The following is a 13,924-nucleotide window of genomic DNA, read 5'->3' on the forward strand; positions in this document are numbered from 1 at the left end:
GTTCTGGCAGAGGTCAGAACCAGTTCAATAGCTTTCAGTTTGCCAGCATTTTCATCAAATCAACTGCATATGAAATGTCTTCACTTCGGTAATGTAGACATCGTAGAGCTGTCTCATGGCACAGTCATAGTGTCCCTACCTGTAGACCAGGAGACCTGAGTTCACATCTCGCCTGTTCCAGATGTGTGTAATGACAGCTTTGAACAGATTGTGCCGAGATATTTTCTAAACAATACACAGATTGAGATTCCATAAGCTGCAATTTAATAAATGACTAGTTAATGTTTCAGTAACAAAAATAAAAACAGAAATTTCTGGAAAACTTCTTCAGCATTGGATCCGGAGCACTAACTCTGATTTTTATTCACAGATGCCAGACCTACTGAGGTTTTCCAGCAATTTGTTTTTGTTTCAGATTTCCAACATCCGCAGTTCTTTCGGTTTTCTGTTTAGTGTTTCTGTGCTGTTGTTTGAAGAATAATTATTGGCTAGGTTTGGAATAGGGCTGTGGGTACCTTTTACATTACCTTAAATAGGTGGAAAGGAACTCTGTTTAAGAGTTCACCTGTCCTAGTGTTTCTTTGTTTTGCTCTGTGTCTGCCCACCCTCCTTGAAATGTTTTAACTATGCTAACTATAAGCTGTTGTTACTGAGAGCAGGAGATTTCCATTAAGACAAAATCTTAGAAATACCAATGAAGTTAACCACTTGAACCTGAAGCTGCAGTTTTGGAGTTGGAAATCTTAACAACTTTTGAAAAAGAAAACTCAATCAGTTTTTCTCTTCCCATCACTTGTTAAGAATTGATTATTTCCGCAAGTATCCAATTTTGCGTTTGCTGTGGTACAGTCAGTGATATTTTTAATTGGCCCCTGTCCTGGCCAGTAGGTTTAAACTGAGCAAAAAATGTAGTCACCTTCCCTAGATTTCTGGCTGCACCAAAGCAGGTGGAAGTGACACTGAATTGAACCATGTTCTTTGTTTCCAGCGCTGTGAACTCTGTCCCCATAAAGATGGTGCCCTCAAGAGGACTGATAATGGAGGTAAGTGGCATTTGTGACAATTGCACATTTAATTGCAATTTCAGAATGAAAATGTAGAATATACATGTTGGTAAAATGATATCAGAAGTTGCTGAGATGCAGAGTAAAACCTTTCATGAATTAATTGCATTTTTGATTATTGTGATTGTGCTCTCGATCTCACTGTCTCGTCTCTCTCCCGCACTTGTCTCTTTCTCTCGCGCTCTCTTTCGCACTCTTTCTCTCACCCTTACTCTCACCTCTGTCTCTCTCTCTCTCACTCTTGCATCCCTTTCTTTCTATGTTTCCTCCACTCCCACTCCCTTGCTCATAGTCTCTCTTACCTTGCACTCTTCTCTTCCACACCATGTTAAGAGAATGATTAACCCCAATCACATTGTAACTTGTATCCATCATTCCCCTCTCTCCTGCAGTACAATTGGAGCTGGGGATGGGCGAATTGTCTAGTTAACTCTTTTTTCCCTATAATGCATTTGTAACTGTATTTTGTTTTCATGGCTGTGGGATTTGATTGAGCTGAGATACAGTGCTAACTCCTGCCTTTTTCCTACTGTCAGAATGTTATTAGGAGGTGTGCCTGACCAGGTTCCAATTTTCAAGTAGAAAGATTAGCTCAACCACTACATATCCTTTTCCCTGAAAAAGTGTCTGGCCTCGGTCGGCAGCTCCTCATTGAGATATGGTTGGATTTGGGAGCTGGTTGTGTGAGGACTGGGCAGGAAGACATCCTTCCTATAAGCCAGGTTGCCTCACCAACACTCTCTACCAAAATGCTTGGGCCACTTTCTCCACTGACAGGAGGCCTGTTGATCCAAGGCTAGGAGAAGGGAGGGAGAAAAGGCAAGAGAAAGAGGGGGAAATAAGAGGATGAGCAAAATGATGAACGTAATACTGTGAAAGGCCTTGTAACTTGGTGCGTTATTGAGGGACCAAGCATGGGAAATGGCATGGCCCACTAAGAGACACCTCTCTGCCCTTGCGGTCTCACTTACCTGTGGCCTGGGCCCTCAGATGTTCTGGGCCTTTTGAGGTAATTATAAGCCACCTCATACGTGCAAGTGCAGCCAAGCAGCACACAGTTGCTAACCAGTGACTAATGAGCATCTATTCTCTGTGTGATTCTAGATCCACAGCATTGCTGGTTGTTGAATAGGCCAGGGCTGTTTTTCCTGGAGCATCAGAGGCTGAGGGGTGACCTTTATAGAGGTTTATAAAATCATGCGGAGCATGGATAGGATAAATAGATAAGGTCTTTTACCTGAGGTGGGGGAGACCAGAACTAGAAGGCATAGGTTTAGGGTGAGAGGGGAAAGATATAAAAGAGACCTAAGGGGCAGCTTTTTCATACAGAGAGTGGTGTGTGTGTGTGGAATGAGCTGCCAGAGGAAGTGGTAAAGGCCAGTACAATTTCAACATTTAAAAAGCATCTGGATGGGTATATGAATAGGAAGGGTTTGGAGGGATATGGGTTAGGTGTGGCAGGCGGGACTAGATTGGGTTGGAATGACTGGTCTGCATGGATGAGTTGGACCGAAGAGTGTGTTTCCGTGCTGTACATCTCAATGATTCTTGTGTGTCCTTTGAAATGGCCACTAGGTTCTACTGAGAGCGATAATAAAACCTTGCCAACGTTTTTGACATTTTGTAGACATAGAGATGTATCAGACTTGTCTTCCCTCAACGATAGAAGATTGAGAGATGATGTAATTGAGTTATTTCGGATGATTCGACAGATAATTGAGTCAGATGTTCCTCAGACCCAGGCATAATCTTAAAATTAGAGCTAGGCTGTTTGAGGCACTTAATTCACAAGGCTTTTTTGAAAGGAGGCACTGGATGGACCCGTAGTCATACAGCATGAAAACTGACCCTTTGGTCCAACCAGTCCATGCCAACCATAATCCCAAACTAATCTAGTCCCACCTGCCAGCACTTGGCCCTTATCCCTCTAATGTTTCTTATTCATGTACTTATCCAAACATTTTTTAAGCGTTGTAACTGTACCCGCAGTCACCGATTCCTCCACAAGTTCATTCCACACATGAACCACTCATTGTGTAAAAGAGATCGCCCCTCACATCTCTTTTAAAAAATTGCACCACTCAAGGGCCAGGCACTGACCATCTCCAGTAAGAGTCAATCTAACCACCACCACCTGACATTCAATAGTGTTATATCATTGAATCTCCCACTGTCAACATCCTGGGGATTATTGTTGACTTGAAATTTAGCTGGACCAGTCGTATTAATATTGTGGCTACAAAAGCAGATCAGAGGCTAAGAATCCTGCAGCAGGTAACCAAAGTCGGTCCACCATCTACAAGATAGAAGTCAGGAGGGTAATCATGTACTCTCCATTTGCCTGGATGGTTGCAGCTTCAGCAATACTCAAGAAAGCTGACACCATCCAGGACAAAGCAGGTAGGCACCACATTCCAGACATTCATTCAGTCACTCAACCATGGATGCTCAGAACACAGTGGTGCGACTATCTACAAGATGCCAGGAGGAATTCACAAAAGATCCTTGCATAGCACCTGGCAAACCCACAACCAGTTTGATTTTGTATGACAAGGGGCAGCCAATGCAAGGGAATAGCATCACCTGCAAGCCACCCTTGGCAGGCGAGATACTATCCCCAGTTCCCTCCATTATCTGCTTGAAGTTCTGCTCATAAACTAAGTTGGCACTGAATGTCAAGACTGCAGTGTCTGAGGTGCTTTTGGCTGAAATGTGGATCTTACCTGCTTTTCAGGTGAACAGGGATAAACCTGTTGCAATATTTTGAAGAAGAGCTGGGGAGTTCTCCCCAAGATTCCAAATCTCTTTTCCCCCCCCCCACCACCTTGCCCCACACCAAATCAACTACAATCATGAGATTCTCTCGTCATTTGTTGCATTGCTGCTTTGTGGCAGCTTGCTGTGCACAATCTTGCTGCTGCATTCCTGACATTACAACAGTGACCACATGTGGAAAATAAAATGTGGTTGTGAAGAGCTTTGGGAAGTCCTGAGGCTGTAACAGGCACATGTGAAATGCAAATTTCTCCTTCAATGTAAAAGAAGTGTAATAAGTGTCTTTATGCTGTTTTGTTTTATCTGTCTCCTGTCTGTAGGTTGGGCCCACGTAGTCTGTGCTCTTTACGTCCCAGAGGTGCAGTTTGCTAACGTTATCAGTATGGAACCTATTGTGCTGCAGTATGTTCCCCACGAACGCTTCAACAAGGTAATAGCTCCACACTCTCCTGTTACACAAAGCCAAAGGGGCTGTGCAGTGTTGTGTGAGGGAGATGCTATTTCCGTAACCCTTAAATTATTTCCATCTGCTGTATATCTGCAAATAACAGTCCTGACCTATTGATAACAAACAGTGGGGTTTAAAATTTTAATCACATTTAACCCTTTTTGATCCGTTTTGTTTCCCTGGCGTAAACCCTCTAGATACTAGTCAGATTTTCTTTCCTCTCAACTTGAGTATATTCACTCTCAGAATATGGTTTGTTTAATATCAGTTTAACTTCTGTAATTTTGTTTGTGTAGTCACTGTTTGTGTAAGTCTTGGTAGTGATCAGTAGTAGGCTATTCAGCCCATCATCGTCTTTGAGAGAGCTATCAAATTAATCCTTGCTATTGCTGCATTATCCTGCAAGTGTTTCCTTTTCAAATATTTATTTGATTGCCTTTTGAAAATTAACGCTGAGTATACTCTCTTCCATGCACTGCATTTCAGGTCAAAATAACTTTGTGTTTTTTAAAAAAAGTGTCTCTTCACCTTGACTACACTTCTATTTCCAAACACTTTAAATCTCTGCTCCTCCCTTTCAGTGGAATCTGCTCTGTGTCACCAGATCTGATCCTATCCTTCCTGATGTACATTTTTGGTGCAAGGCATTGGATGGTGATGAGCAACTCTGAAATTCCCTCCATAAACCTTTCCTTCTTTAAAACCTACCTCTTTGAGCTTTTTGGGCACCAGTTCTAATGCCACCTTACCTGGCTTGATGTCATATTGTGTTAGTGCTCTGTGATGAGTCTGGGGATGTTACACTGTGTTGAAGATGCTATATAAATGCAAGCTGCTGTTCAGTCAGTCCTGAAATGCTTTGAATTCTATTCTCCAAATGGCTGAAAGCTCAGGTCATTGAGCACATTTGCGACAGAAATTGGCATAATTAGCCTGCATAAATCTAATGAGATAATGCCACTTTACCCACACCCAAGTAGATGATTAGCCAAGATCTAACTTGAAAGACAGAGTATGCTTGACTGGTTCAATGTTCAGTTATTGTATGTGTGTTCCTAGTGTTCTGTATGCAACTGTATGGCCAGCTACATAGGAATGTCACCCCCACCCACCCACCCACCCAAATGTCTTGTAAGCCACTGTTAATTATGAGCTAGCCACTGGTAGCACTGTTCATACAGTCAAAGAGACCTCGTGGAGACTGTACTCAGACTTCGCCATTTTCAATATTTAAGTTAATGGGTGCACGCCTTCCAAAGATATTTGTTAGCAATCAGTTGTGTCACTGGGAATTAGCTTGTGTACATTTTAGAACATCTTTTACTGATCACTTCAGTTTTATTTTGGTGCAAGGATGAATTTTGATGAGTTGAAGATGAGGGCAGTGGTTTGAGAGCTGGGGAAAGAAATGCTTTGAAGGCTTCCCAGGGCAAGAGTTGAATCAACTGTGACGTTAACTCCTCAGTACGGTATGTCCTTACTTGAAAATGGAGCTGCACTCCCAAGCTCCACAGTTTTAAATGAAAGACCAATTCTGAGAAGAACCAAAGTTCAAATTGTAGTCAGTTCTGTAGGATACTCATTAATCGAAAACAAAAGAAATTTAAATTTTAAACCTTCCAATTTGAAATATTTTGCATTGTTAAATTTCCACATTGATAGAGTCATAGAGATGTACAGCATGGAAACAGACCCTTCGGTCCAACACGTCCATGCCGACCAGATATCCCACCTCAATCTAGTCCCACCTGCCAGCACTCGACCCATATCCCTCCAAACCCTTCCTATTCATATATCCATCCAAATGCCTCTTAAATGTTGCAATTGTACTAGCCTCCACCACTTCCTCTGGCAGCTCATTCTATACACGTACCACCCTCTGTGTGAAAAAATTGCCCCTTAGGTCTCTTTTATATCTTTCCCCTCTCACCCTAAACCTATGCCCTCTAGTTCTAGACTCCCCGACCCCAGGGAAAAGACTTTGCCCATTTACCCTATCCATGCCCCTCCTACTTTTGTAAACCTCTATAAGGTCACCACTCAGCCTCCATGAAATCACTTCAAAAATAATGAAAAATGATTTAACCTGCTACCTACCTTACAGGTATCTCCTGACAAGGTAATCCTACTTCATTAACCTCTTGCTTATTGATCTTCCTGGTCACTGCAGATGCTCCCTGTTCCTCAGCTCTCCAAATTGTGGCATCTTGCCCAGTTCCCAACTTCAGAGTTGCACCCTTTCACTGCTTCGCTCTCCTGAGCCCTCACTCTGAATGTGGTCCTGGAAGAATAGTAGCAAGGCAGGAGCAACTTTGAAGGTCATTTAATAAAATAGCATGTGGATTGTACAAGCTCTGATAGTTCAGAACCATTGGGACTTGCATGGATTGAACTGGAACGCAAGCCCTTGGGAGCGAAGCAATGAGAGAATGGGTTGGGGAGGAGAAAAAGTCAGAATTCTGAGGCAGTTCAGTGAGGGAGAAGCTTCAACTTGGTGGTCATGGAGTGTGTAAGTACTGAATCGGGTCACACAGGAAGCAGTTTGCATTAACTTTGCAGGGTTAAAGTTCATGGAGGGTTGGCAGTACTGTCACTCAGGCCCAACATCAGAACAGCACTCCCCACCAAACTAACAAGACAAAGAAACTTTACATTTCCTTAGCACCTCTCACACCCTCCAAGCATCTCAAAATGTTTCAACTCAATGTTTTTTGAAGTGCGCAATTGCAACTCTTTCTCACACTCCTAACCCTCACATTGATTTTTTTAAAAGTATGAATGCATGTGATGTGAGTGTTGCTAGTGAGGCCAACGTTTATTGCCCAACCCTAACTTGCCCAGAGGGCAGTTAAGAGTCACCCGCATGTCCGGAGGCACATATAGGCCAGACCTGGGTAAGGACAGCAGATTGTCTTCTCGAAAGTACATCACTGAATCAGCAGGGTTTTGATGTCAATCGACAATGGTTGCAAGGTCGCTACCAGACAATTAGTTTTTAGTTCCAGGCATTTTATTGAATTCAAATTGTGCAGTGGTGGTTTTTGAATTATGATGTGGGGTTCTGGATTACTACTACAGTGATATTACCACACCATCACATGCTGATGGAATGAGGTAATTAAGGACAGTTTTACGTAGTAGCTGTTGTCAGGGGGCAGTTTTGCCAATTGTTTTGAACAAGAATGTCTGATGTGACTGAACCTACTCGTCGCAGACCAATAGCATGAGTGGAAATGCAACTCATGTTTGATGATAAGATAGAGGATTGCTTGTTTATTGACCCATTTAATTCTCTTCTAGACCTGTTACCTCTGTGAAGAACAAGGTCGGGAGAGCAAGGCAGCCACTGGAGCCTGTATGACCTGTAACCGGCATGGCTGTCGACAGGCCTTTCACGTCACTTGGTGAGGATGTTTTTGAAACTTCACCGGGATCTGTCTATCTTCATTGCAAACACCTGCAGTTTCTCTCCCTCACTCTCGCACGTATCCTCCCTCTTGCGCACTCTCTCACTTTGGCGCGCGCTCTCCTGCGCGCTCTTTCTTACGCACGCTCTCATGCCCTTTCTCCTTTATGCGTGATTTCATGCGCGCTCTCCCTTTCACATGCTATCGTGTGCTCCTTCTCTTTGGCACACTCTCCGCTCCCTCTCTTTGGCACACTCTCCGCTCCCTCTCTTTGGCGCGCTTTAACACATGCTCTCACGCGCTCATCCTTACGTATGTTCCCTCCCTTTGGTGTGCTGTTGTGCTCTCTTTCTTTGGCACGCTCCCATGCTCTCTCTCCCTTACATGCGTTCCCTCTCTTTTGTATGCATACTCTCGCGCGCTCTCTCACTCTTTCGCGCGTTGTCACACTCTCTCACGCTGTCTTCTGCACGCTGCTTATCTCTTCTGCGGGCTCTCTCACTCTTTCTCTTTAGCAGGTGTGCTCTCTCTCATGCGTGCTGTCCCTCCCTTTCTCTCTCATGCGTTCTTTCTTTCTTTCTCTCGTTCTCGCACTCTTTCTGTCGCTCTTTCTGTCTTTCTCACTCTCTCTCCCGCTCTCTCTCACACGCACACATTACAAATTAGAAGCAATGGTAGACTGATCGGCCCCTCGAGACCCCTTCCATAAGATTGTGGAAGGTTTGAATTCCACATTCCCATCTAACCACAGGACCATAAGAGGCTATTCAGCCCATCAAGTCTGCTCTAGCATTCAGTGAGGTCGTAGCTGATCTGATAACCCTCAATTCCATTCTTCTGCCTTTTGTCCCTAACCCTTGGATCCATTCTTGATTAAAAGGCTCTCTGTCCACCAATAATATTCGATTCCGTGGTCTAGCAAGAATCTGTCCACTTACATCTTTAAAATATTCAATTATACCACCTTGGCTGCCTCCTGAGGCAGAGTGCTCCAAAGTCACATAACTCTGAGAATAATTCTCATCAAGGTCCTAAAAAGGCAACCCGTAATTTTAAAACCGTGACCCCTAGCTCTGGACTCTGGTGAATGTTGACCCTGACCCTAACCACATGCACCTTGTCAAGACTTGTTCAGGATCTTGTATGCTTTAATCATGTCACCTCCTTGCTGTTGAAAACGCCAGTAGAAACAGGCTCAGCCAGTTCAACCATTCCTCAAGAGACTCCACCCAGACAGCAATCCAGAAAATCTCATCTGAATCCCCCTCCAATGTATTTACATCTTTCTTTGAATAAGGAGACCAAAACTGCACACTGTATTTGAGATGTGGTCTTGCCAGTATAACTGAAGCAAAAAAGCCCTTTTTTTTGATGTTTAATTCTCTTGTAATAAAGGATGGCATTGCATTACATCCTGTAGCTGCATAGTAACCTTTAGTGACTCATGCAGTTGAACACCAAAGTCCCACTGCATCTCAGAATTCTGTCCTCCTTCTCCTTTTAAGTGATATTCTGCTTTTTATTCTTCCTGCCAAACAACTTCACACTTTATCCAGATTATCTGCCCACTTATTCAACCTATCCACAACCAGCTGCAAGGTCCTTATACTGTTTGCATAATACACCTTCCTATCCAGCTCAGTTTTATTTGGGAATGTATTTACCATGCCTTTGATCCTCTCATCTAATCATGTGTAGGGAATGGATCCACCTTCTTGGGGAATCAAGACCTAAAAAGGATCCATAAGTACAAGATACTGAATAATCAATTAAATAGATGTTGAAAGAGAAATGTCTTTAATCACAATGGTCAGATTGTGCCACCACAGGAAGTGGTTGAAGCAAAGTGTTTAGATTATTTAGATGAGAGAGAGAGAAAGAAATGAGATAGCCGTTTGAGTAAAATGAAATGTGAAAAAGAGCCTTTTTTTTCAAAATCATTTTAGGTTTGTGGGCATCAGTAGCTAGGCCAGTGAAAAGAGGTGTATAGAATGAGAGGAGACTCACGTGGAGTATAAACACTAGTAAAGACTTGTTGGGCTGAATGGTCTGATTCTTAGCTCAATAATATTTGAAATTGCTGAATTCTCGGCAGCTCAGTGGCACAGAGAGGTAGGCATTGTTGTTTTCTCTTGGGCAAGTGGGTCTCTGATTTAACCACTGCACCTTGTCTGTCACAAACTGGGTGGTGGGGATCAGAGCTGGAGTAGGGTGGTCACTGTGCCCGCACCATTCATGGTCTGACAGCAGCTGGGGCAAAGACATGTCATAGAGATCGACAGCACCGTAAAAGGCCCTTCGGCCCATCAGGTCTGGGAAATAGGGTCCCTTTTATGTGTTCAGGTTGTGCTCTGATAAAATAATCTGGGCCAGGCTATGCAATTTGAACTGCTGGTTTTATCAGTGACAATGGGTGAGGGGAGAATGTGGAAGCTATGGCTGTTGAAGGACTTGATTAAATATTTTTAAAACCATTTGTGACCTGATTAGACTTTCCCTTACTTCCTCATCCCTGGCCTGGGCTCACAAACCATTGGGTTATCATCTACTTAATTTTAGAAATCTTTCATTGTTTTCAAATTTGTCCAGGGCTAAATCCTTCCTCCTTCACCATTTCAAATCTTTGTAATCTTCAGCTGGTAAACCCTCCAGAATCTCTGTACAGCTCTGATTTTGGACAATGTAACCCAAGCAACCTTTTCTATAATATGTAAATTAAACCCAGATTCCCATGGGTCAGTGGAACATAATGAGGCAGAGAGAAAGAGAAGCTTATACTGATACGGTGAAATAAAAAAAACAACTTGGAGAAGGTTCACATGAAGCGTAAAAGCGAACATTTCTTTGTTAATCAATCATGGATGTGGGCATTGCTGACTGGGCTAACTTATATCGTCCATCCCTAAACACTGTAGAGAGGCTGGTGATGAGCTGCCTTCTTGAATCACTGCAGTCCATATGGTGTGGTGACACCCATTGAGCTGACAGAGGTAGGGGGAAGTAAGATCCAGGAATTTGGCCCAGCAACATGAAGAAACATTAATACAGTACTAAGTTAGAATGCTGTCTGACTTGGAGGGCAATGTATTGGTGATGATTGTCCCATGTATCTTTTGTCCTTGTCCATTTAGGTTGTAGACCCAAATCTCTCTGCTTCTCTAATTCTGACCTCTTGCACATTCATGTCGTTAATTGCTCCACCATTGGAGCTATGCCTTCAGTGAACTTGCCCCAAGGTCCTGAAGTCCTTGCCTAGTCCTGTCTACCTCTCTATTTCGTTCTTCCAAATTCCATCTCTCACTGCTCAGGAAAGCACAACGTTGGAGTCTGTTATGAGAGGTAGCAAGGCCTGACTGTGAATTGTGGCTCTAAAGTTATAATCTAACCAGGCCTTACCATACAGGCTTGTAACTCGCCCATGCTCCCTCACACAAAAGGAACTTATCACAGCTCCCGCAATTAATATCCGTGCTCTAGATTTGAATTGAGCAACATACAAGATAAATGGGATCTTTAGGGATCTAGGAGAGGGGTTGGCATATTGGACATGTCACTGGGCTAGTCATTGAGAGGCAAAAGTGAGTCTTTTGCCCGAAATGTCAATTCTCCTGCTTCTCGGATGCTGCCTGACCTGCTGTGCTTTTCCAGCATCACACTCTTGACTAGTCATTGAGAGGCGCCGGCTAATATTCTAGAGACGTGGCAGATGGGTACAATTACAATGTTTTAAAAGACATTTTAATAAATACATGAATAGGAAAGGTTTGAAGGGATTTGGGCCAGAGGCAGGCAGGTGGGACTAGTTTAGTTTGGGATTATGTTCAGCATGGACAGGTTGGACCAAATCATCGGTTTCTGTGCTGTGTGACTCTATGACTCTGAAATTTGAATTCAATAATAGAATTTTAAGTCTAATGGTGAGCATGTGACTTTTGATTATTATGAGAAGTCTGGTTCTTAGGGGAACGAAATCTGCTGACTTTGGCTGCTCTTGCCTGTGTGTGACTCCAGACCCTCCAGAAGTGTGATTGACTCTTAACTATGCTTTAAATAGCCTAGTAAGCCATTCCGTTCAGGGGCGATTAGTGATTGACAGCAGATGTTGGGGTTGTCAGCAGCACCCAAATCCCATGCCAGAATTTTAAAAATGAAATGAATTTGGAATAGTTTTGACTCTCTTCCTTCCTTGGCTCACAGCACAGAACTGTGCTTGATTCAGCAATGAATTAATGATGTCAGTCGCTTGACCAGTGCAGGAAATTATAACATTTGGGAATGCTGCACTGAGTTCAGTGCTGAGGTACAGTATTGGGGAATTTAACTCCTTATCTGACATGGGCACGCTGGAACATGTTGTGTTCTCCAACACTAAATTCACTCGTCTTACCGCACCAAGATCCCAGGTGCTCACATTGAACCATTGAACCTTGATCCACTCCATGAAGAGTGAGTAAGTGAGTGCAGTATCACCCTGTTGTGGGAAGTTTTGGTTCATAATCAGATTGCCTGATCAATTTCTCTTGAGCATCATTGCTGTGAATTTCTGTTGGACCTTGAATTGGAACCTCAGGAAGAATCTCTTTCCTTTTAAGGTGTTAGCATTCAAAGTGTTAATGTGTACATTTCAGTAAGAGTTCATAAACTTGTCGTCACCTACTTGACGATGATACCAGATTCAACAACAACATGCATTTATATAGTGTCTTCATGGTAGAAATATATCCCCAAGGTACTTGTGTTTGGAGCAAAGCCTGACAGGTAACTGAACATTATTGGCAAAGCAATATCTTACTGTCTAGATTTACTGATTGATCCATTTACTGCTCTGTGACCTAATGTACTGTCCCCTTGGGCTTTCAGATGTCTTACTACAGCTGGTGATTTGGTTTGGCTCGCTGCTCTTCTGAGTTAGGATTTCTCTCCACATCAGCCGCTTCTTTCCCTCCATCTCCGAAGAATTCATCCTGTTATTTGAATTCCTTCCCATTTCTACTTCATTGTCCAAACCTCCACCTTTCACTTTGCCTCCCGGCACCTGCCCTGATTCTCCTCCATTTCTTTTCACCATCTTAAGACATCCTTGGGACATATAGGCAGAAAAGGGTGACTTAAAAATGGGGTCACTCACTTGCGAGGCCACATGACAAATTCATTTTTGAGGAGTGTTCCTCAGCAACCAGTACTGCCCTAATGTTGGCCAGGGAGCTGCAATGAAGCCAGCTGGCCCTGGGATGTTCATTGGTTTGGTGGTTCTGGATACTGGTCCTATAACTGATGTCTATTGTGTTTTCCTCAGCGCTCAGATGGCTGGCCTCTTGTGTGAAGAACAGGGCTCAGAAATCGATAACGTGAAATACTGTGGTTACTGCAAGTACCATTTCAACAAAGTGGTAAGTCAGTTTAATAATTCAACTGGAAGTTTTTTTTTCCCCCAGCTGTCTCCCTGACCCCTTCATCCCTTGAAGATTTGGCTGTTAGCTGCTGTAGGTTCCCCAAGCATCTTCCAAAATTGGCCACAAGTGTTACCAAGGGATTTGAGCCCTTTGCAGCCAAACCTGATCCTGACTCCTCTGCCAACAAGCACACTACTGTCAGAGTTCACTGGATAACAATTGAGAATGAGAATACTACCCCAGTTATTTCCCTTATCCCAGACAGGGATATTGTTATCTATTAAGCTCGCCCTGCTTTGCACGAGCCCTTTGTTGAGATATCGGCTTGACCTATTTAGATTGGTTCTTCACTGTGTAAACCATTGGAAGAACATTTTGGAACAGATTGACATTGTTTGGTTATCCTCCTACACTGACCTTACAGAGATTTACTGTTCTGTGTGTGCATCTGTCCTTATTGCAGTGGCACTGAGTCCTGTAGAAAACTTAACTGAAAATCACTTAACTAAAATTGACGTCATCCAGAGCTCTGCTACCCATGAGCTAACTTACACTCCTGTTTCCCTGGCACTCATGTGCTCACTGATCTGTTGGCTTTAGTTAAGAAATAGGCAAAAGTGACCACTGCAGATGCTGGAGATCAGAGTCAAGAGTGTGACGCTGGAAAAGCACAGCAGGTCAGGCAGCATCTGAGGAGCAGGAGAATTGACGTTTCAGGCATAAGCCCTCCACCCCTCTTGCTCGTCAGATGCTGCCTGACCTGTTGTGCTGTTCCAGCACAACGCTGTCAACTTTAGTTAAGAATTGACTATTTTAAAACTCTCATCCTTTGATTTT

The 13,924-nt window shown here is 43.3% G+C and overlaps 1 protein-coding gene across 5 annotated transcripts in view; it reads left to right on the forward strand.

Moving 5' to 3' along the window:
* Nucleotides 1-13,924, forward strand: part of LOC140465698 (protein AF-10-like) — a 186,457-nt gene that overhangs the window by 10,914 nt on the left and 161,619 nt on the right. For all 5 annotated transcript variants that reach the window (XM_072561337.1, XM_072561338.1, XM_072561340.1 and 2 more), the window contains exons 3-6: nt 989-1,043; nt 4,160-4,269; nt 7,588-7,691; nt 12,991-13,084. In XM_072561337.1, coding sequence (XP_072417438.1) covers nt 989-1,043; nt 4,160-4,269; nt 7,588-7,691; nt 12,991-13,084 — 363 coding nt within the window. The remainder of the gene's footprint in view (nt 1-988; nt 1,044-4,159; nt 4,270-7,587; nt 7,692-12,990; nt 13,085-13,924) is intronic.

This window comes from Chiloscyllium punctatum, chromosome 42, assembly GCF_047496795.1.
Source record: "Chiloscyllium punctatum isolate Juve2018m chromosome 42, sChiPun1.3, whole genome shotgun sequence".
Classification (NCBI taxonomy): domain Eukaryota; kingdom Metazoa; phylum Chordata; class Chondrichthyes; order Orectolobiformes; family Hemiscylliidae; genus Chiloscyllium; species Chiloscyllium punctatum.